Here is a 24,974-nt window from a genome sequence, read left to right on the forward strand (position 1 = left end):
ACCAGCCTCGGTCCAGATGCAGGGAGCTCGTGTCTGTGTGTGAGTGTGTGAGAGAGCGCGTGTGCGTGCGGCCTGCAACTGCTCCCCAAAACTTGTTAAGTGGTCCTCCAGCCCAAATAATTTCTCACCCCTGCTTTATAACATCATGCATGAGATGTGGGCTGGTACTCAGAGGTAGTGGCTTGTGGACTGTGTCCTTTCAGCTATATTTTGTTAGTGACTGGAAACTACTGCTATTTTGGTGGCTCATTTGAAATGCACTGGTTATCTTTGGCAGCTATTTATATAAGTTTTGATGAATTGCTCATGCTCTCCTTTGGGGCCGTTACTGGCCCTGCTTGCTATTGCACATGAGGAACTATGCCTGGCAATTTTACCACAGAGGCCAAGATAAACTCCCCAGACCCGTAGAAATGATACATCAGGGTCAGGGTGAGACACACTCGAGAGGGAAGGTGAGAGGAAAAAATGTATTCTTGCTGCTTGCGTTCTACCTGTCCAGTAGATCAATAAAGCAGTTTGGTCTCCGGGGTGCTCAGCCCAGCCTGAAAGCTGTGCCATGTGGCAGAAGAAGTTCAGGATATGCCTGCCCTGCCTCCGTGCCACACAGGCGCGTGCCACTGAGAAGCATGCCTATTCCGTTCAAGCCCAGTTCTGACAATGAGGAAATGTGTCCGCTTAGAGCAGTCTCAAGCACATTGTATTTAGCATACACAAGACAGAAAGTCTAAAGACAGGCACGGGACACCTGCTCATATCTGCTAGGAAGTGGCTACATTGCTTCATTCTTGAGAACTGGTATACATGGAACAGGAACGAGTGGGCAGACTGAGCTTCTGTAAGTGCTGCCAAGTTTTGCTTAATCATGTCCCCAGTGACTCATGTCCTCCAAAATTCATTCCAGTTTGTTGATTGGGCTAGAAGCAAATGAGACTCACTACCAAAGAGCTAGTATTCATCATTCTTCACTTTCATCAATGATACTAGTACAAGTATTGTACTATCAATTTCACTTCCTGAATATAACCGAGTAATGTCTTGAATATGTGTATTACATTATGTTACATAGCAGAGGCCCTGTAACTTCTTCTGAAGCTAAACTTAGGGTAAACTTGGAAAGAGGCAGGGGAAGGGGAAAGAGGCACGAAGAAAAGAGCAATAGTTTTGAGGGGAACAAAACTTTAAAAAATGTGGGTGGAATTTGGTAAAGTTTCATCTGGAAAAAGGAGGAAATTTCAGAAATAATTACACTTTTTGAATTTGTGTAGACAAATAACATTTTCATTTTAAAATTGATCTTTTAAAAAAAAGTATAGAAAAAGGTGAAATAACCATAAAACGAAACAAAATGGTTAAACTGCAAATTATTTGTCTAATTTTCAGGCAGAGATGGGGGCAACCTGAACATTTGCAATTTCAGGTCAACCTAATTTCTTTTTTAATTTTGTTTCAGCCATTGAACCAAAACATTTATTATTTACATTGCTTATACATCTCTGGTATAATTCCTCTTACTGTACAGGTATGCCCAACTGTGTACAGTGCTGAAATGTGCCCTCAGACTCCAGCTAATTAAAATAAGTCTACTGGAGTCAAAGCTGGCCAGACAGAATGAGAAAAGAGGAAAGGCTCAGCTAGTAAAAATGACATTTGCGGGATCTTTAAAATGAATCTGAAGTGAAGAGAAAAGGAAGAGGAGAAACAAACAAGCTTGATAAATGCTTGCTTTGTTATTCCTTGATTTGACAGATGGAAAGGAAGTCAAAATACATTTTTTTTTCTTTTGGAAATATGTTTCTTATTCTCAAAACTTGCATACCAGCAAGCTGGCTGCTAATTTTAGGCAGCACTTAGAGGTCTGACAAGATATACAAGCAGCTGGATTAGGTGGGATGGAAAGCAGTTGTTTTTATACAGTCCCCATTGAAGTTTAATAAAGACTGCAGAGTGTGTGCTTAATTCCAACTCAAAAAAATCTGAACAGAATGTATTTATTTTTAAGGCAATTAGTGTATGCAGCATAACTGTTCAAGAATGGAAAAAAAGAAAAGAAAAACACTTGTCAAGAAACAGAAACAATTTTGTATTTAAATTTGGTGATAAGTTCTGGTTTTTTGTTTTTGTTTTTCGGGGTCCTTTTTTTCTTTTTTTTTCAAGTCAACATTACTGGTAGATTCATCTAAATAAGTTCATTCCAAACAGCTTCACAGAAAAATGGATGTTAAAACATTTTCTGCAGTGAGTGTTGCACCTTTGACTCTTTACGTTTTAGCCACTGCTTTATAGTCAGTGTGTTATACTGAAATTATAGATGTTTCTAGCATAGGGTTGTTGGGGTTTTTTTGGTTTTTTTCCAAATTCTAATATTCCAAAGGGCAGGTCAGCATGCTTTCTAACTCAATTAAGGGATTTTAGGGAATTTGGAATGTTTTTCTCTTCAGAGATACATTTCTGCTGCTTGAAGCATCACTCCCACTGTGCTAGGTGCTGTACAAACTGAGAACAAAAACAGTTCTGGCCCTGAAAACCTTAAAATCTAAATATAAGAAAACAGATAAATGGGTGAACACAGACAAGCAAATGAGGAGCTCACAGCTGTGGTCTCAGCAGAACAACTGCCTATCCACTGCCAAGATGGTACCCTAGAATAGAATTTGTTTGCTGACAGTTCCAGAGTCTAAGCTCTCATCACAGTCCCACATATTCCCCGTCCTAGCTACAGAAAGGTGCAATCAGGGTGTCTAGCATGTTCAATTATTTCTTTGCCAGAGTTCTGGTGAATGGTTCAGTGAACTCCTCACTCCTTCCATATTAAGTGGCGGTTGATATAGAAAAGATATCTTTACTGGCTTTCCTATTAGCCTACAATGTAGAGAAATAATTATAACCATGAAGAATGGAGACATTTGTCTGCCAGACAGACGACGTTAACTCTCAGGCAGATGCAAGGAGCCAGTCCTAGCATTGGCACCAGCAGAGCTTCATCATCATACCTTGGAACTTATAGCTTAAAATTCTGTTTCCTCGAGCATTTGTGTCGGTAAACAATTACTTGAAGTTCACAGGAAGCGAGCACAAAGTAGATGTGAATTCAGCTAAAGGAAACACATTTTAAATTAAAGCAAACACTCACAGAGCTGTTTTTATGTTGTCTCCCAGCTTACGCATCCATTTAAATCTCATATAGTCCTTAGCTCTCCCCCTTCCCCTCCCTCTGACTTTGCCACTCAGTAAGCGGAGAGCAATTACTTTAACAAGCATACCATTAATACACGGGCCTGTCTCGAAGTGGAAGGATGTTGATCATACACAAAGAGGTAGTTAGCCGTGTTAGTCTGAAGTCCAGCAGAAGCCAGGATAGATTTGCACCTTATAGACTAGCTAAATCAGAGGTGTATCATACAAAGATCATGCAAAGAAACTAAAGAGCATAAATCAGAAATGCAAGTCTTGTTGTTAGGAAATCTGCAAGTTTTTTCACTTAAAAAATTAGGGTAAATGCATAATTTATAAAAGGAAACCTGAGTGATTTTACCAGAAATATTAGATACATTACCAGTCTGACAACGTGGAATAAGAAAAAAATTAAGTTGTTCTACATCATTGACACATATCAACAAAAAGAAAGAATAAGCTTGTAATTTACTGCTCAACTTCACCCCAAGAATTGTATCAAGTAGGTGGCTTTTTGTCATTCTTAACATCCTGTAATGATTTTCAACTGTGTCCAAATGTGGTAGCACAATCTTCCTGGCTGGAAGCATGAGTCATTCTGCGCAGAGACTGCAGAGAGGAGGAAGGCAGTTTGTTTCATGAGGGCCACACACTTATTAACAGCAGGGGGAAGGCAAGGGGAGACCCCGTACTTAGAGATGTTGCAATGCACACTAACATCCAGAGATTTCAAAGTACTTCCATACGAAAAGGAAGAACTAGAACATCAACTTATGATACCAAAGGACCAAGAGCCCAATAAGAAAGCATATTGAAGTGGTTTTTTTGTCTTGTTTTACATCTTTTTAAATGAAAATATAGTTCTGCTTTTATCTTTGCCCTCCCTCTTTATTAATAGGGATCCAGTAATGGTTGCATATAAGCTGTAAAAGAAAAGAGGTGCCACGTTTCTAGTGCCACATTAATAAGCCAAAGATGTTTTGGCAGAAAGCTAATTTGTAATTACATTATAATTTGCAAAAGATCAGATCTGTGAAATTGCTCAACAGGAGTTTTTCAATAACAAAACACTGCTGTGTTAAATGGAAAGGTTTGAGGAAAATAGTTTGATGTGGACTAAATATGATAACACTAAAACCTACAAATTAAACAAAGCTCCCAAAAGTGAAAAGGAGTATCATTCTTGATATTTCTCCCTTTTTGTTCTGTGTTTTAAATAAATATGAAGCAAAAATACCAATTCAAAAACAAAGGAAATGAAAAATCTGTTATTTGAAAAAAATCCATTAAAATGAGCCATCTTGTAGAAATACAACAGAATGTTTTTACCTGCTCTGGCACTGAACACTGAATTGCAGCCCAGGGAGTTTGTTTGCTGTGATCCTTTTAGAGCAGTGAGGTCTATCCTGATACTCTGTGATTATGAACGTGAGCTAGGACTTTTTACTGCCTTTTCAGGCAGGTGACAAATGTTTTGCTGCTTTCTGACCACAGCCTTACAATAGGCCCTCAGGGCAGTTTGCTTGTAAAATCCATTCATCCCTAAAACATTGTGATTATGTGCATGTGAGCTGGCCTGCATCTGTGGGACTGCTGATTGAGTTAGTCCCCTGCATCCTTCCAGCCCTGGTTCCCCGGCCTCTACTCCCTCCCCCATGGCCTGGGGGAGCTGAAGGGTATTGCACTGCCTTCCTCTCCCCTTATCAACTACTTGCCTCAGTCTCTGCCAGAGGTGGGAGTGGGTAGAGTCTGCTGGTCTCCTGCCATTTTGTAATGTAAATGTAGTTCTCCAATTTCTTTGTTCACACCAGCACACTGAGCTGGGGAAGGGGGGGGTTAAAGCCCCTCCGAGATCCTAGACTCCAGCCGTGGTTTGCTTGGGGGGCAGCCCCTCTCAGACTGTTGCCCTCTCCCCTGCACCCTGCCCCATGCCCCCGCCCCTTCTTCTCCAGCTGGGAAAAGTCTGGCAGGGACTACCCAGCCCCACAGACAGACCCAGCGAGGTTTGCCACCCCCACCTCCTTGCCAGCCAGCCCTCACTGCTTTGGCTAGGGAGCAGAGGGGCAGGGCCAACTCTGCTCTCTGGAGCAGACAGCACAGCACAGCCCAGGGTTGCAAAGCATGCTGGGATGCTGGAGGACTGTAATTTAACTTGAACCAGGAAGGGGGTCTGGGACAAAAGTTTCATAATCCGGATTGATTTAAGTCAGTTACATCTGATACCAGGTTTATCTTAAACCAGTTTCAGCCATTTGGAAACTGGCTTATGCGCACTGAACTTCTGTTCTGTTACTTCTGTCCCTAGCCATAGTCTGGCGTTGGTTGGTAGTTCACCTGAAGCTACGTGGAATTAGTAGCTTTGCTTTTCCTACTGACTCCCTTGCCTCTCAAACCTCCTTCCAGTCAAAGAATCAAAGCCAGGTGACCTTCTTTATGAAGATAGACCTATTATTGACTAATATGAGAATGATTTGAGTCTACATTTTGTTTATATTGTCTAGTGTTCTCCTAGTGTTGAGTACAGCTGTACAGAAACATGAATTTCCATTTTACAGAAAACTCCAAACTACCAACATTTGTTTCCATTCTGAGGTGAAATATCAACTTTCAAAATACCCCCTTAAATTAAAATTTTTTAAAAGAAATACATTTTGAGTCAAACACAACATCTCAAGTTCAAAGGTTACTTTCATATCACAATTTAAAATAAAATAATACATTTTAAATGGAAAAAAGTCATGTCAAAATAGAAAATTGAAATGTTGAAGAGGCTTAAAACCTCTTCAACATTTTAACCTTATCAAACCCCTTCATTTTGATTTTTAAATGAATTTGGGGAAAATTGGCATGTTTCTGCAAAATATTTTGATTTCAACAATACAGCATTTCCTGACAGATAAAGATTCCCTTAAAAATGATCAACTAGCTTCCATTTCGGGGTTGTCTAAATGGTTGGGAGTAGACACAACTCATTAGGCAATGTGTTCGGTCTGAATTAGGTCTAAGCAGAAAGCTCCAACCTTAAACTGGATAAAGGATATTGTTCTCTTCTTTCATTTCCAAAAAAAAGGGTTTACAAAAACCACCAGGACTTCAAGGGCTTGTCTACACTGTGTCTATGCCAAATCCTGGTGCGCTGACTAGACATGTGCCCTATCCCCTTGACTCTCATTGTAAGTGTTTGCCAATTCCCAGAAATTAGGCAGTTAAGGTTGGCATTCATGCTACTACAGACATAATGTAATCCTGATTAGAGGAACTCCAGTGAAGCACTATGGATCACAGAGAAAGTAGAGGCAAAGGGAATCTGTGGTTCCCCAGAATCCATTAAGCTTGGGAGCAGCCTTCAAATAGATACTTGCTCCTTGTTTGGACTGTCTAAGAACCGCTTCACACCTCAGCCCTGGAGGTTTTCCAGTGAAATGTGCTTTATTAGAAAGCAGGATTTTGTTGAACATAAATTTCAAAAATCAAACTAATTCAATTTATGTACGTGAAAAAAATCTTTAAATACAAAAAGGTTAAAACAGAGGTTAAAATGAAATATGTTTAAGACGTTTCTTCTTTCATTGTGAAATATTGTAGTCTATTTCACCCCCTTCACCCCCAAATTTTCTGACTGTTTTCCAATATTTTCTAGGAGAAAACAGTAACAAAGTGTTGAACACATCATTTTCAGAAAGTCATACTTTTTTTTTTACCCTCAACACTGTTAAGCACAGAAGGTGTTATTTTTAATAACACCTGAAATATGTTTTCCCTCCACTTTCTTATTGTTTTGAAACTTCTTCCACTTGAGGAATAGATACACAAGTCTCCTTTGCCAAAACCCATTTAAAAGCCCACTTTCCCCCCACACATATATATCAAACATGATTATATCCCTATGTCAAGTTCATACCTGCCCCACTTTCTCTTGCTACATCATTATTTGAGGCAGGAAAACACTTGTGAGTCACCAGAAAATGAAGAATTGGTCCTAGAGAAAGTTTTCTACCTGTGCCTAAAGCAGGAATAAAATAGAGCAGGTGCTTTACTATCTGGATTAACTAACATATACAGTCATCTTAATCTCTTCCCTCTCCGCCCCCCCACTCTCTTTCTCTTTTATGATGTGTTTGTGAATTATGTTGTTTGCATTTATAATTATGGGCCCTAACAGATGGTTGGAGCCTCATTTCACAATGCGGTGTCCATTAAAATGAACTACTCTGGGCTGCCAAGTGATTGTTAACTGTAGTCCTGATTCACTATAGCAGAGGGCTATTTATTCTCACTCACTCTCTTGAAATGCATCGGGAGGGAACAGGGCTTTGGGAAATGGACACAACATTGGGTGTTGTGCTATAATAAAGACATCATAAATAGCCACAGTTGGTAACCACAAAAGATATCTGCAGCTGCGGGCCCAGAGGGTCACTAGCCCAACACAGTTTGCAATCCAAAGAGGTAGTCTCAGCTCCGGTTTCACTGTATTTGTTAAGCTCCAATGAAATGTAGTCTTGGCGCCTCATTTTGTTCTCATTTAGCAGAAGCGGTTCTTTCTGTTGTTCTTCTGCATAATGCAGTTAGGGATTTCTGAAACTCTCAGACTGCGCTGAGAGAAATCCAGTCTTTGGATTTTTTTGGATCCTCAAGTTGCAGAATATGAACTGCCTTTCTCATCTGCTTCAAGGCTCGCTACCATTTCTTGTCTGATGTGGTGACTAGTGTACTCAACTTGTCTGGTCATAACAGACTTCCCTTGGAATCTGGCACTGAAATTGTAAGTGGCCACATGTCAGCCTGCCTTTCCTCTTAGAAATATCATTTCACTACTCCACCTTCATTACTTTTTTGGGCTGCTTCAGCTCTGCCACCCGCTGGATTGTACGTTTATGTACCCAATCATTTGCACATTAGATTTTTTCTGATCATACTGTCCATGTACCATCTTTGCCTCTTATTTCTTATTGACACTTTAGGCTCTTGTCTAACACAGACAAAAATAGAGAAGGCATGTCCAGGTTTCCTTGATTCATCTGCAGAGATCTGGGCTGAGCCAGCTCTTACAGTTAAATATTTTTTTAAACCCTTCACCAGGTCCTCTTTATTTATATCAACTTCCCACCTAGGCTGCCACGTGCCGCCCCACAGCAATCAGCGTATTCTGTTGCAGCAGGGAGGTTTGGGCCTGTGCAATGTAAGAGCCTTTAGCAAGCTACACTGAAAGCCCAGTTATCTGGCATTTTACTAACTGGCATTTCTATTAACTGGAATTTCCGTCCGGCCAGATGCAGGCGGAGGTAGGGAGGGAAGTTTGCACATGGGAGCGACTGCTGCCACCTACCACCCACTACCCACCTCCCTGCTCCTGCTCCTGCTCCGCATGCGGCTGCTGCCACCCTCCACCCCCCGTTCTGCGTGCGACTGCCATCACCCCCCCACCCCCTCCCCCAGCTCCACATCCGGCTGAAAACCCCATGCCTCAGGTAACCGGCATTTTTAGATTACCTGCACCCCCTATTCCCCACTCATGCCAGAAAACAAGGCTTTTACTGTATTAAGAAATAAAGTTTCTCACAGTAGGCAGCTTCTGTGCAGTCCTCATCAAGACAGAAATGGCTGAAAACTTGGTTCCTTCCCAATATATCTCCTATGGGACAGAGTACTATATCTGTAAGTGATGAATTGCCATCATTTCTACTGACAACTCTGAAACAGCTGCAGGATCCTTTAGAGCTTCACAGACTGTGAATACTTTCTGGAGTATTTAATACGAGGTTGCAGGATTTGAGTGCTCTTGAGTCGAGCCTCTGAAGTGCAGAGGCAGTTGAAAGGCAGACCACTTACACTTCTTCATGAGGGATTCCTGAGATCATCACTATTTCTGGTGTATGGAAAAAAATGTATTTTTACTAGAGCTAGTTGGAACTTTTTAAGGAAACATTTCCTCATTGGACATGCTGATTTGTTGAAACCAAGAGTTTTTACTGAACCAACTGATGAAACTTTTGTCGGGAAGGTTTCTGAGGTCCAGGATGGAATTTCTAGTCAAAACTTAAAGGGAAAAAAGAGCAAGAGAGAAATAGGACATGGACAGAGCGATCGTCCTCTCATATATCCAATAATAGCCAATAACCAATAGACACGTTATAGTCGTGACCTTTCTCTGCCTGATTTAGACTGCTAGTCATTCTGGCTGGGGTCTTTCTCTCTTTCTCCCTCCCCCTCTATTTTTTCAAGAAAAATGTCAATGTTATCCCAAAGAGGAACAGGAAAAATATTTGAACTCTGGAACATTTTTTGCAGGATGGAAAAACTTTTCTGCATGTCTCTAATTTTAACTTGAACCCTGTCAATTGCCAAAAAGCAAGTGTGTGTAACCCCACGTTCCTATGGTTGTTACTCCGGGCCTGCCTCCTCTCCAATCATCTGTTACTCCCAATTGTTGCAACTCAAATTAGACTGTAAACTCTTCAGGTCAGCATGACCTTGTTATTTGTCTGGCCAGAGCACAGCACAATGGGTTTCTATTTGATTTAGGCTTCTGAGGGCTAATGGCAACTTTACTAGTATTTATATTGAAGATGTTGGTACCCATATCCTGGAGTAGGGACACCTGTTTCTTTAAACATGTACATTACCTATTGTACAGACAATTTTTCCAGTTATCAGGTCTTACTTAGCCTAGAGTGTCATGAAAAGGCAAGGTCTTTAATCCAAGCTAAAGTGCTCAGAATAGCCAACCAGTGAATTAAAACAAATGTAGCATCATTTACTGAGCGAAATAAATACACATCTTGCAAAATGTCAAGTCATTTTTTAGCATTAAAGCTATTCAGACAGATAGTGCACAGCAGGGTCCTTTCACACCCATTATGGTTTCTAGCTCTCTGCATTCCTGTTATGTGTCTGCTTCACAGAGCTAGGCAAATAATAGATATTTTGGTTGTTTGGCAATTTGGGGGGGAAAATGGATAAAGAAAATAAAGCTATTTTTATATATATATATGATGGAATTAAAGAAAGGGATATTAATTGCACCAGAATCTTAAAAGAAGATTTGCTCTCAGCAAAATGAATCATTTCATTTAGACCACAGACAATTAGCAACTTTTTAAAATTTATTAAAAATGAAGGTTAGGAAATGTCAAAACCAGAGCCTGTTTCAGTTGAGAATACTTCCAGTGTTTCATTTAGAAGATGTCTGGATTTTTTTCCAGACTTGTTGAGATTTTTATTTTTTTTATGTGAAGAGTTCAGTTAAATTGCAGAGCCACTAATCAGCTTGATGTTGCTGGATCCACATTTTTTTCCTGAAAAAAAGATTTCAGACAAACAATTTCCTCCAGCTTTGTTCCTTTATATCAGTTTGTGTCACATTGCCGAGGAGTTCTGTATGTGGTTCTCCCCTGGGTGAGGAAACACTTTGAAAAGAAGCACATCAGGAATGAAGCACCGCTAGCAAAACCTAATGCCAGTTTAGATCTGTATGAGCCTGTTTCTCATCTCTCTACTCCAGTGTCAGGCAGGAGTAACTCAGCCAACATCAGTGGAGCCACACCTGTGTAAAACTGGGTTAAGAGGAAAATCCCTTAGGCCCACACATCTGTTAGGCCCATGTTATATTTAGCGGTAGCTCATGTTATAGTTTTAGAAGGATTTAATTTTAATCGACAACAGCAATGCTGAATCTTATTCAAGAATCTGATTCACAATTTTTTATCTTAATTTTTGTAGTAGCATGAAATATATAAAAATACAGATAATAACTTATTTGTTCAAAATAAGTCTACTGAATAAGACAAAGCCTGCAGAAGCAGAAATGTGTAATAAATTCAGCAATACAGTGATACCTGCTGATAATCAGATTTCTACATAGTTCAGGTTTAAGCCTCCTCAAGCTTTGAGTAATGCTGACGTCTTTGCTTAGGGGCAGTAGTGCCCACACACAACACAAACACACTCCCACATACAGCACCGCAGTGCCCAGGAATACAAAATATACACCCACAGACAATGCACATTGCCAACACAGATGGACACATAACCACACACACAGTAAAATGACGAGACAGAGAATACAACCACTCGGATAAACACATGGACGTGGAAGCAATATAAGACTGCAGACTGACACGTTTTAGCCTCCATGTGAAAATTAAAAAGAAAAATCAGCCTTGCATTAATAAGCTTTCCTTCATTTTTTAGGTAAGAGACAAAATGAACAACCTCCAACATCTACCAATTCAAATCAGATTCTTCCAAACCTATTAATAGGGCAGCTGTTTAATACAGTAAAAGGCTCCAATGACTGTTCCCCAGCCACAGGAGCAAAAGCCAGTCTCCTGTGTATTCAGAATGAAGTGCCTCATTCAACAAGGACCTGATGCTGTAAACAGGTGGATTAGGAAGGGATTATCAAACAGCCAGGCAGCTGCACTGCCTGAGATGGGTGGCAGAGGTTTTCTCCATCACTCTGGCATCCACTGAGTTCAGCTTAGTACTTTTGCCACGCTCGAACCATTCTAGATATTTATCTTTTTTCATTTTTGTCTCTTGTATTATGACTCAGAAATAAATATTTCTACTTTTAAAGGTTAAAAGGACAAGAGCTGTTGAGACCACAATGTTTATTTAAAGTTTTTGAAAAGTGTGGGAAGAAGCTTGCCACATGAGTTCCCTCCTGTCATCTATTAGCGTGTCAACTCCAGCTAAGAGGAGACATTTTCACTCCTTTCTGAGCAGGGCCTGCTAATACAATTCAAACCTTCAAAGGCTGCTTGTGATATATTCCTAGTGAGAAGTGCTCCCCTCTCCTTTGCAGTAGCCACCGACATCAGTTTTGTGTAAGATGATAAACTCAAAGTCAGGATCCTACAAATTAGGAAGGGATTAGCAAACAGCCAAGACAGCTGCACCACCTGAGATGGGTGGCAAAGGTTTTCTCCCTAAATCTGGCACCCACTGAATGGATGTGAGTGGTTAGGGTTATAGTGTTAAAGGGACTTCTTCATGACTATTTGCAGTAATGGTTCTCAGCCTTTCTAGTTCTAAGACACCTCTCAGTAGACTTGAGATACAACTTGGAAAATGCCAGCTCTTGGTTTTCACTTTTATTTTGTCTACAGAAAAACAATAGAGCAGCTCTTCTGTTGAAAAGAACTCCAAAAGAGCACAATAGGTCAGAATGGTGTTAACGCTATGGATTGCTATATGAAAACTCTGGGCTTATCTTATGAATCATGTTTGCACACTTAGTGCTAACATTTTGCAGCATCCCACAGCACTCTTGAAAGGATCTCCCTATCTTTCACTATGGGAAGAGATATTGCTGTAGGGAACTTTCTGTCTGAAGCTTTGCTTATTCGGTTTTTGCAGGACAGATCTTTCACCTGAAAGGGGAGGCACAAGTGGGAACATCAGACTCCTATAATTTTAGTGGGGGCATGTTGTGGAGCAGGGGGCCCCTGGGGTAAACCAATGATGAACCATAACAACTCTGTTCCAAGTGGAATACACCTGTCTCAGCTGCTTTGCTCCCAGAGGCCTGAGGAAGTGTACTGTGATACCTGAAAGCTTGCCTTTGTCTATCCCAACCATGCAGTTGGTCCAAAAAAAGATATCACTCAAAAAATGTCTTGCTTCTTGTATATTTCCTGAGCCATTATGGCAACAGCATCACGCCTACAAGCAAGGTTTGCTTGCTTAACTGCTTATGCAGATCAGTGTGGGAGAAAGATCAGCAGGGAGTTAATGTGAGAACGCTAGGAACTACCTTACAACCGCTGGTGGCTATTTACCTGGCGCAGACTGACTCACAGGATATTTTAGGGTCCAAGACTCTCCATTTCTCTGAAGGGTCTGTCAGAGTTTTAACCATAGTCCCCTCCACTGTGGAAAAAAAGCTAATCCAACCACTTAATTAAAAAACCCATTGGACTGTCAAAACAGTGTCTGCTGCAGAAGCAATTATCTCCAAATTGATCATCATCACAACTGAAGTACCATTTGGCAAGCCTAAGTAGAGTCCCTTTATGGGTGGTAATGTCTACCCAGTCTGCTTGGCCAATCTTGCTGGGCGATACAGTGATCTGAGCAAACCCAATAAATGAAATGACAAAAGTACTCCTTTCTGAGCTATGGGAGGAGTCAGCTTTGGCTATAACAGAAAGAAAGGAGCAATATTTGTAATCCCACACTAGACCTTCATCTAGTAGCAGGGCTAAGTAAACAATTTGCAGTGGAAATGTTATTTAATGAGTTTAGCCTCTCTTTCTGCTTACTGACTGTGATTTCCTCTGATTCATTCATTATTCAATCTGTTTGACAAATGTATCTTGAAACAGTTATACCAGCAATTCAGAGTCCATGCAGACTTTCTTTGTGAGGATTGGTGAGGTAAGTCATATGGTGTTCTTCTCCCTGATTAGATGAGTGTGTGGTACATCAAATGTAATTATTGCATATCTGTGAACATAAAATTCAGGTTCACAAATACATGTGCGTTGCATTAGGAAATTTGCTTTCCGCAAGTGTTTGTCCCTGTAAAGTCAATATGATGTTTTCAGAGAAAAGACTGCATAAATCTTAATGATGTTGGAAAGGCAGGGCCTTATGTTCTCAGTGGTGGTAGACAACAGAACAAGGAGAAATGCTCTCAAGTTACAGCAAGGGAAGTTTAGATTAGATATTAGGAAAAACTTTTTCATTAGGAGGGTGGTGAAGCACTGGAACAGGTTACCCAGAGAGGTGGTGGAGTCTCCATCCTTGGAGGTTTTTAAGAGGTTATATAGTTGAGGCTGGGGTTGGACTAGATGACCTCCTGAGGTCCTTACAACCTTCATTTTCTATGATGTGTGGTCTTCTTTACTTGCCCTTCAAAGTGTCCCATGTAAATGCTCAAAGCTTTTAGGTTTCATTTGAAAGGAGAACCAAGTGAATTTCAAAACAATAATACAGCCCAGCATCTTCAGCAGTTTCCTTGATGGACTTCTTGGAAGCCTAGCAAATGTCAGTAGACGAGAATAGCCATTATTCCCTCATTTTAACTTGCACACTTTGGCATGACTATGCAGAGTTTCATTTTCTACCTGGCAAAGAGCTGGAACTTCTGGTCCAAGTAGCAGACATCATATAAAAATAAATGTCTTCCCTGAGAGATCTAATGTACTTTAATGATCTCTCCTTAGCTTACATGGTTGTCTTACAAACGGCGCCACTCCTTAGAAAGCTGAACGTATACAACTCCTTTTCAGCTGCCAGAAATGAAGAACAACGTGCTGCTGTTTTCCTGATGTCCAGAAAAAACAATTAACTGTCTTGCTACAGAGCAGCCGTGTGTTACTGCAGCTTGCTGGCTCTTTTCAGAGCACAGGATCTTTCTTCACCCAGTGTGCAGCACAGATCCCAGCCTGCTCTGGATTTCCTTAGTGAATACTTGTTTAGGGGGATAGGCTAAAGCCAGGCCAAATTTAGCTCTAGAACTAAACTTCCTCAAAGCTCAGGTATTCATATTGCAGCTTGTGCACTAGGCCTTTTTCTGATACATGGATATCATAGCCTTTGTGCCATGACTGTATAGGCCCCAGTGTGAAATAGGAGAATGCAATTCTAGATACTATTTTGCTAGAATATAAATTGATCTGAAACTAATGCTATTTCACTTTCCTCTTTACTCGTGTGTTAAAGCAGGGCTGTCCAACTTGTGGCCTGCAGGCTGCACACAGCTCACAAAGGGTTAATGATGGTCCCCCAGGGCTCACATCCAGCCACTGCTGCCCCCAGCAGCCAGGGGCTCCAAGCACCGCCTTGCTCCAGCTTCCTCTTCCTGCCCCGACCCCTGCCCCTGGGGGTGGAACAGTACAGCACTGTGCACCCCAGGGAACCTGAATCCTGGGGTGCCTGATTGCACATGCAGTGGGGGTGTAGCTTGGGAGGGAAGGGTATATTGGGGCATTTGGTGTAGCAGGGGGGACATGTGGCCTCCAAACATGTGGTCCCTGCCAATGAGGCTTCTCCTAGTGTCACCCAAAGAACATGCAGCCCCTGGCCACTTGGAAGTTGGATAGCCCTGCATTAAAGCGATGGAATTGATTATATTCTTTTAAGTGCTCATTCCACGGCAAGGTACGTGTCAGGGAAATTTTAGAAGTTCCAGCTGAAGAGGAATAACATAGTTAAGCTCCAAAAACCTGAGGTTAGGGAAGTTTTATTGGAGACACTGACCACAATTCTGAGCTGTTTCTGTTCAAAGCAAGGGGACAAGGATTTTCCAACACTTTTCCAGCTTCTCAGTTCTGTGCCAGGTCAGAGGCTGATTTAGTCTCTAGAGGAAAAACAGGATCCCCAGGACTGTTCCAAATTATACCCAGCCATGTGTTATTGAGGTACTTAAATGAGATGTGACTGAGGTGCTCTGTATATAGGATGGCACACCCAATACACTAGTATGGGCAACAAAGGAGGATAGTATAAAGTATTGGGCTAGGTCTATACCCACCCTGAATTCCACCTAGGTCAGAGGAATTTTATAGTAATCATTTAAGGTAGCATTACAGCCCTTTTATAGAGACAAAGCAGCACAAAAGGGCATGAACAGGACCTAGAATCAGGCTCATTAATGAGCCAGCATTTTCTAATACCCATAGATACCACAACTGTGGTCAGATTTGCATAAGAACTCAGCTCCCATTTAGGCAACAAAACACACAGCAAGATTTTCTAGAGAGTTTGACAATGTTGGATGCTGAGCTGTCTGACCTCACACAGTGATAGTGGTATCATGAAGAGTCATTAAAGTAAGCTGCATCCATGAAGAGCATCCACGCACATTCACCCACCTTTCCAATACTGTGCAGCATTTATTTTGAACCCAGATATTAACAAGGAGGTTTGATTTAAGTATTCAAGGTTATAAGAGTTTGGAAACACCAGTTTGACACCAGCTATGATCATCTCAGATTTGCTTCTTTAGTTTGCAATCCACTCCAGATCTCTTTGCAGTATGAGGGAGAGAAAACAGAGCTAGACTACTACTAATACTTGATGTACATGAAGCTATTTTAGGAACAGCTGCATGAGGCTGCCTGGAGTTTAGAAAATGGAACAATTCTTATCACATCTACCACATTCAGTCTGGGGACAAAGTCTGAAGGAAATCAATAATGAACACATAAAAGGGGTTCTCCCTCCAAATACTTTCATCTTAGAAGCTGGAGAATAGTTGTCTTATCAGCCATCTTTGGACGCACAGATGAGACCTATCCAGGATCAACAGACTCTACTGAAGCTTGGTTTCCATGTGGGGTGGGTGGCGCTGGATTCTTGATTTGGTCTGTGGCGCACGGTTTCTGCCAGTTTCACTTTTCCATCTCTTCTTGTTGGCATGAGGTTTCAAAGTACTGAAATCCCTGCAGCAGACTCTTCTTCCATTTGGGGCGGTTCCAGGTGATGGTCTCCCATGAGTTAACATCTATGTTGCATTTTTTTAAGTTGGCCTTGATACTTATCTACAGATGCTTACCTACATATAATTATCTGGAGAATCCAAAGGATTTTATTCCTGGCTAGCACTGATTTGAGTGGCCAAGCAATGATCGGCACTGAGATTGCTTACCATGGATAGAAATGCATTGTGTTTAGTGTGTAGTGGCTAGATCTCTGGGTCACCCAAAAGAGTGTAAATGTTCCACACCAAAGTGAAATAATTCTTTAACCCCTACGTTGAAGAAATCCCCTACTATGTTGCCAGGTTAGTCAACACCATCCAAGGTATCTTAATTAAACAGCCTGATTTATTTTCTAGTAGTCACTGCCTAGTGACCGTGTAGTAATACACGGACTAACAGGGTTTGAGGTGACATTGTGGTCATAGATTTATTCTCCCATCACAAGCAAAATTTGGTTTTACATGTTACTTCACAGGCAGATCAAGGGAAAATTGCTGTTGGAACCATGCTGAAGTCATATGTGCCCGGCTTTCCAGAAAACCGTCTTTAGATAAAAAACTCCCAGCCTGTCCTTTTAATTTGAGTTAATGACTACTGTTTGATTTTTTTCCCCCCCACAGGTATACAGTTTTACACAATGGGCATCATCAGGAACATGAGAAGCTTCCCATCCACAATGACCCAGAATCCCAGGAGTCCTGTTTCTAACCAAGATCCTGGAAGAGAACAATCCACCTTCAGGACTAGAAGGTGCTTGGGCTGTAGTACTTTAATACAAACTCATTCATCTTCATTTTCATGGTGCCTCTTGTATGGATCTGAGATGAATGCCCAGCCTCATGAATATGGAGACTCATGAGGCACAGGAGGGGATGTAATGAACAGGATGATTGAGGAGACCTCTCGGCTGCTGCAGAAGAATGTCTGGACCGTGTTATCAGAGCAGGACCATATCTGCAGTGCTTTACAGGGGAATGCAGATGTACTTCACTGTATACAGATAACACCCACGCAAACCACGCTCAAAAACAGAGTGCTATTTTTTCCTCCGCTGCCATCTTTGCACAGGCCACCTCCTTGTTTTTTGACAATGATATTGTGATCTTATAATTTCAAAATTTGACTTGAAAACCTAACATGAAACCATGGTAAATTCTTCCTTTATCTTTTTAAGGTCACACCCACATATTATGGTGCTATCAGGAGAGGTAGCACTTCCGTATTCTTTATTAAAATGTGAGGGTTTTTTTATATGCTTTATTTGTGTGATGTCAGCATGAACTGCTGATTTCCGCCCATCCCATGAAGTCTTGTTCTGTAGATGCTTTTTAATAAGTCTCTTCAACCAAGATCTCTGTTGGAAGATTCATGGAGCAAAAGCAGCCCATGAAGATCTGAAACAAGCCCCACAGAGATGTACTATATTTGGTAAGGATATATGGCCCACAGGGACTGTGCAAGTCCCTGCAAATGCTATTTCATCTTGAGCTAAGTGGCCAGAAGACAGCAGTCATGTTCTGTTCTATTTCCTGCAATTAGATGTGGGTCCCAATCTCCTGGCAAGTCATCAGTGCAGTCCTTATTTGGGCAAACTTTGGGCGCTCCTACTGTAAAAGAAGGTTGGTGAAGAGATTGGAGAATATCAATCTGTAATTGATCACTAAGTGCCATCTTGATAAATGTGTGTCATCTAAAGAGCTTTTCTACCTAAAGCTGTAAGAATAAATCCCATTTGCATGATTTTTTTTGGATTCCTTCCAGCTCTGAGACTTATTTAAGAAGTTTTAGAACTTTCAACTATTGCTGTACACACTTGTCCCCTTACAAAAATCTCAGTTCCTAGGTACTTCCTGCATGCATATGTTACTATGTTTCCTGTAAGAAGATTCCTCCTTTGCATGTGAATGACACGCATGGCTGTAGAGCTAGGGACCTTGGGAGTCTGATTTTAATTGAGGGGGAAATGTGCAGGTTCAAGACTGTGAACCTGTAACCTCTTGGATGAAGATGTACCCCAAAGATGACAGCCACAACGTGCAAAACAGAACTGTATTTTGTTACATTGTGTTATCATGTACAGATTTTTTAATGTAAAGAAAAAAAGTTGACATTATTTATTATTATTTTTTAAAAAGGAATTAAGTGTTTCTCCATTAAAAGCTTCTAAATGTGGGAGCTTAACACACACACATATATATATTATTTTATTAATGTTCTGTTGCTATGTGACAGGTATTTACTGTAAAAGAACTACTCTGAACAAAGAAAAAATATTGCTTAGTAAGAAGATTTTGTATCTAAGGGCAAGTGGGTTTCCTATTACCATGTCTAACTATCCTTGACTTCCTTGATATGTTCTTCTCACCCAGGACAGAGCTGTTGCTAAAGGTTCTCTTTCTGTTCCTTTAATAGTCCTAATTTGATGAAAGGGTAGAACTAAACAGTTTTTTCATCTAGAAAATGAGGTGATTATAAATGGGTGAAGAACCAATGCTTGTGACTATAAGCACTGGCAGTAAATGTAACAAGTGCTCTAAAAGAGTGGGCAGGTTACATAATATGAGACAATTATAGGTTTATCATTAGACTAAATTCTGCAACCATGTTCTCACAGAGTTGATTTTCACATGGTTCAGGCCTCAGTGAAACTGTTTGTATAAGGAATACTGCTCACAAGATTGTTTGCAGGATTAACAGCTAAGGCTGTAGAACAAAATGATGGATCATCGCATTCATCCCAAGTGTCAAACTTCTTCAAATAATATCTAGCAAAGCTTTTTCTCTGTCCCCACAAGAAGGCGCTGGAAAAGATTAGCTGAAGATATCTGTAAATGGTATGGGATCAGTTGCATGGTGATGCAATGGTAGTGGTGCAATGGTGTTTCATCTTTCCTCTCATGTTCTTGGCCTGTTGTTTACTCTCTATGTATTTTAATGTGCTTTGACAATATATCTGTTCTTAATTTAAGAAAAAAAATCCTCAATACTGTATGTTTCTTATGGAAAACATTCAACTGAGATATTCAGCTCACTAGGCAAAATGGTCAGTGGCTTTGAAACAGAGACCCCCTATTCCAAACTACTTAGCATATTTAAGAAATACAAATGTCTGTGTTGTGTGTCACTTCTGGCTAATGGCTCATTGATACCAAGTTCAGGAGGTTTCTGTAAGTTAGCCTGTAACTAGCTACCTGGCAGCTATCATCAAGTCAACAGTTACAGCAATGTTTCTGCATGCCCAGTGAATTACACTGTCAGACACCAAAATGACCCAGTACTTCTCTGGGGATTTGGGGTGTCTCGTGATTGGAGCCAGCACTTGGTTCCTTCTCTAAAGCTTCATTTACCTGCTCGTTGAATGACTGCAGCAGATTGGGAGTCTGCCATTTCATTGCCCATTCTGGCTAGTGAGTTTGGAGCCCATACCAGGTGCTCAGGTGATCCAGTTTCAATCCGATTCAGCACAGCAGAAGTACAGTGCTGAGTAGTGTGTGATACATCTGTCATTTTTATAAATAAAATTCCTCTGTGTACATTGCATGAGAGTTAATTCCATTTTTTCTGTATTATTTACAGTATTTTTAAGTGGTAATATGTAATCAGCTGAGCCTTTCTGCATGGGTAAAGTGTTTCGGGGGGGGGAGGGGGGCAGTGTCTCTTTGATTAGCTCTCTGACACTGAGAAAGCTATATGATCTAGAACAATTATACCATAGCCTGGTGGAGGAGGAGACTGCAAGATATGAGTCCTAGTGACTGCTTAATAGCTGTTTCAAGGGGATTGTTATATCAGGGCTACGATCTGTAGCCACTGTTATGAAAAGAATGCTAGGGAAACAGTCAGCTCTAAGACACATCATGAATATTATCAACATTGGTGGGAAACCAGTTAAACCAGCTTTTTCTGGAAGGTCAGATCCTTTGCTTGTATAAATCAACAGAGCCCCAGTGACCACCATGGAACTATATACATAGGTCTGACTGCTGAAGGCAAGAATTGTTTCTGAATTTGCTGAATAGTGAATCCTGATTCTCCCCTGCCTCACATCCCGTCTTGCCATTCACACATGCAAAGAGAGCGTAAAATGCCACCACATCAGAATAATAATGTTATACACTTGTTTAGCACATAGGCAGAACTGAATATGTAGTTGAGGGAGAATCAGACCTCTTAGCCTAGAACAATAAGGTTCCTGAGTCACAAAGTAAGGTTTTTAAGTTTCCTTTTTCCCCAGTCCAATCCCACTAAGTACTCCAAGGCTTCTCTGTCCTCACTTTCTTCCTTTACACCCTTATAGTAACATCACTTGTTTCATCTTTCAATGGCGTTCTCTCCTGTCCTGTGTATGATCACCCCTTTCACTTTATCAAATACTAGGATTACACTGGTATATAATAAGACTCAACTGATAATCACTTAAAACCTGGTATCTTATCTACTTTCCATTAAAAAAAAACTGTAATAAAAGGGCAGATATAATTTTGTGCAGTTGATCTATGGGGCTAGTCTTGGTCCTCACACTGACTGAACTACACAGAATTGGGAAGAATTTCTCTTTCATCATGTATTCCATCTAAAGTGCATTGCAACCAGTGACCAAATGTTTTACTTATTCATGCACATCAATACTGGCTTGCAGACTGCAGCATTACCAAGCATACTTTCCAAGAACAATTTACATGTTGGTGCATACAGCGTATCTCCAGAGTGTCATGTTTGATCCTCTTAGTAGCATTGCCTGATGCCTGTGTTTAGATCCTGTTTTACATGTTCTGGCCAGTGATAAAGTGCTCATACAACAGCTGGCTAGTAGAAAGGTGGCTCCCTACACCACAGCTCACCCAACTTCAGCATATGTAACTGCGTTTTGCAGACTATTCTAGGTCCGGCATGAAGTATTTTGGGACATTGCCAGCAGGGAACCTGCCCAGAGAAGCAAATACAAAAACTAATTAAGAGCACTTAAGAAAATTTATTGATGATAAAAGGAAGTTGTAAAGAAATGAGATAATGGCTCAAGGATAGGCTGGGAATCCAGTTTAGTCCAATCTTCCTATCCATCTTCTTTTGGTTGGGTTTTATGAGCCAAATACCTTCTCTAACATGGAGCTTTTCATCTGAAAAGGATATGATGTACTACCTGCTTTATGATTTGCTACCTGCTAGCCCTCCACTTTGGGGGCTCCAATCCACTCACCCCACCCTCCATTGCTGGCTGGGCAACCCCCAGAACAAGCTCCCTTTGCTCCCTTTCCCTCCTCCCATTATGAAAACAGTGCTGGGAGTGGGAGAGGGGAAGGGCATTGCTAGTGAACATCTGTTGGGTCCAGGGGATCGTTGAAACTCATGGGGCTTCCTGCAAAGTACCATGAGTTACAACGGGGAGCTGCTCTTTTGTCTGCTCAGAAAAAGAGCTGCGTGGACCTAATAACCCCTGAAGCTAGCCTGGTTAAGTCAAGCCAGTTCCTCTATTCAACAGCATGCAGAAGAATGATGGGTTTAGTATCATATCCAGCCATCTTTAACTCCTCAGCCTTAATAATGACGTGTACAGCTGGGTGAGCTTTTTGGAACAAGTCCTGAGGGAGGCTGCACAGCTGGAGCCACAGCATGGTAGCTTGTTGCCCTGATCCCACATCTTATGCTACAAATGATCACTATTCCAAAATTCAAAGCCACCATTCTCTTGTGTTGTTTTAGAAAAGATAGAAAAATAATCACGCGTAATAAACACATTGCAAATAGTCAGTGCCTGCAGAATAGAAGGAAGCTCTGAAGAAGAGTGCAAAGAAGAAACTGTGCATTTCAGTTAACTGATGAGCGAGACTGTCTGGAGAAACACAAGGCAGTAAATGCATGGTTCATGTTCTGTAAATGCCAGTGCTTCAGGCAGTCAGAGGCTGTATTGCTTACTGAGCTGCTACCAAGGAGGTCATTCTCGTAAACACCATGAAATGAATGTTTATGGGGGTTTTTTTGTCCCTCATACTTGTCTCCCTCACTTCTATTTTAGCATTTAGTTTATATTGCCAGCTTTTACTCCTGGAGGGGAGCAATGTATGAAAATAAAGGAGGATATCTTAGATGGGATATATGCTTTACAATGTACAATTAGCAATTATTTCTCAAGCAATTTAAAGGCCAAGCCTCAATCTACCCTCAAATTGTAGACATGAAAACAACAGTTGCCTTTTCATATACGACCTACATTAAAAAAACATTTGTGTGTCATCTGGGTAGAAGTATCTAGAGCTGTGAAGGGTTTCAGGACTGGAATAATACACAGCAGAAAAGACTGAAATTGAAGTGTATTTGACGAGATGTGTAGGAAATACAAACAGTTCCTACCCCTAAGATTCCTGACTCCCAACATATGGGTTCCATGTCTACCTTGTGAAACACTAAAATTCACCAGAATCTCAAATTCATTGAAATTGTGTGTGTGTGTGTGAGCATGCCACAGACCCCTTTCTCTCTGCCTTTTTCTTTTTAGCACATTACCTCTGTTAACTGCAGGTACTAATTCTTACCTGGCTGTCTTCCCCTTTGCCAGTCACAAGAAAGTGGAAGGGAGCATGTAACAGCTCTTGGCTACCAGGTATACCAAGCTGTTGGTAAGATTGTCTTATCAATACAAATATAAGGATCATCATAATAAGAGCCTAAGCCACGTACCAGACCATTAATGAGTAGTCATTGGATATTCACGCATTTCCATGGGTCATAATCTGAGATTAATTGTGACACTTAATGTAGTTTGATTACTGCATGCAATACAGTCTCAACAAGGGACCTGATGGATGTACTATTAAAGCCATTACTTCTGGCTAATGGCTCTTTGATACCAAGTTCAGATTTCTGTAAATTATCCTGTCACTAGCCATTACTATAGTCACCTTGATTCTGAGTGAAATGGCTCAAAAGAATCTACTTTACTTCCAATAATATAGGATTTTTTTCTAGGGCTCTCTGCTACAATGAAGGACACTACGTAGAATGTCTACTTAAAATACTTACAGAACAGCTAGACAAGTAACCGAACACATAAATGTGAATCAGAGAATTGATGATGTTATATGATGCTTGCACTGTCTTTGGCTCACTTGTCAAAGACCCTTACTTTGCCCTCAACTCTCCTGCAGGCCTCCAAGTGGAAGCGAGAGCTGAGCAAATAATCAGCATACATTTTTTTATTTAAATTTCCCGAGCTGAAGATCATTTGGATGAAAAATTGGGACTTTTGCAATCAATATACACGAAGACTGGTATGAAAAGATGTCTCAGATCAGTGAGGGGACATGGGAGGCAGGGGGAGGAGAGGGGAGCGAAAGCAGCAGTAAGGTGTTTATTGTCCTTTACCTGACTTGATGTAGCACAATGGCACCAGCCAATCTAGTCCAAAAATAATCGATTTCTATCCCTATAGTAGTTGGAAAATTTATTGCAGAGAGAACAAGTCAATTGTTTTTGGAGGCAGCCTACGTTTGCCAGGCTCAGTCACTCACAAGGTTTCCACTAACTGAAGTTTCACAGGTACTAGAACAGTGGGAAACATTTTCATATGGCCAAACCCTGTGCTTGTTGAAGCCAATGGTAAAACTCTCATTGAATTCACTGATTTAGGGTCAAGCCTTTATCACAGTATTGGACTTCCAATGCTCCCATGCCTATTTTAATGTTCAAAGGACCAACTGTTGGCTTTTCTGCTGGACGATATAAAGACTTTGTATTCATTCAGAGCCAGCTTCTATTCCACTTAGGTACTTGAGTGCAATTCTATGCCATGGTGCTTGAGTCCCTGAAAAACTGTTAATACAAAAGGTAGGTGGGTTTTCTCCTCCACACTGCTTTTTTTGTAATCAGCCATAAAGGTAAGATGACAATGTGTTACAGAAGTAGATGCATTAATGGATTATCAGGGACTTGAACAGTGTGGAATAGATCACACCTAGATACCTAATCCACTCAGGTGCCCGGTGGGTGGAATAGAATCCTGTCATTAGCGTTTTATTCAAAGTCAGTTTTAGTGATAAAGCTCAGGTTGGGCCAATGTGTGCTTGGGTTACAGGCACATCCTCCCTCACAGACTGTTAGGACACCCTGGTATGCTCTGAATGTGATTTGCAGTGGGAGAAAGCATTTGGAGACAAGGACAAAAGTAGCTCACGGGCTGGTGCAGAGAAAGTATATTATGTCTGAGAGATACTGGGAAGTGGGTTAGTCAGTCATGTTGGGTGTGCACCCTCTTAAGGTCTGGAGGAGACTCCAATTTCCCTTCCACAAGTACTTATGCTGATCAAGGATTTCACAGATGGCATCAGGCAGCACAAGGCTGCATTTAGTCCATCAGCAAGCTAGAGAGCCCAG

At 41.0% G+C, this 24,974-nt stretch overlaps 1 protein-coding gene across 2 annotated transcripts in view; it reads left to right on the plus strand.

The window, feature by feature from the left end:
* HTR4 (5-hydroxytryptamine receptor 4) overlaps nucleotides 1-18,791 on the plus strand; it is a 252,924-nt gene extending 234,133 nt beyond the window's left edge. For both annotated transcript variants that reach the window (XM_025200897.1, XM_006021070.3), the window contains one exon: nucleotides 17,228-18,791. Coding sequence is in view for 1 of the 2 variants with exons in the window: in XM_006021070.3 (XP_006021132.2) it covers nucleotides 17,228-17,315 (88 nt within the window). In the remaining variant the exon portion in view is untranslated. The remainder of the gene's footprint in view (nucleotides 1-17,227) is intronic.
* Nucleotides 18,792-24,974: the final 6,183 nt, after the last annotated feature.

This window comes from Alligator sinensis, unplaced genomic scaffold (assembly GCF_000455745.1).
Source record: "Alligator sinensis unplaced genomic scaffold, ASM45574v1 scaffold360_3, whole genome shotgun sequence".
In the NCBI taxonomy this organism is placed as follows: Eukaryota; Metazoa; Chordata; order Crocodylia; family Alligatoridae; genus Alligator; species Alligator sinensis.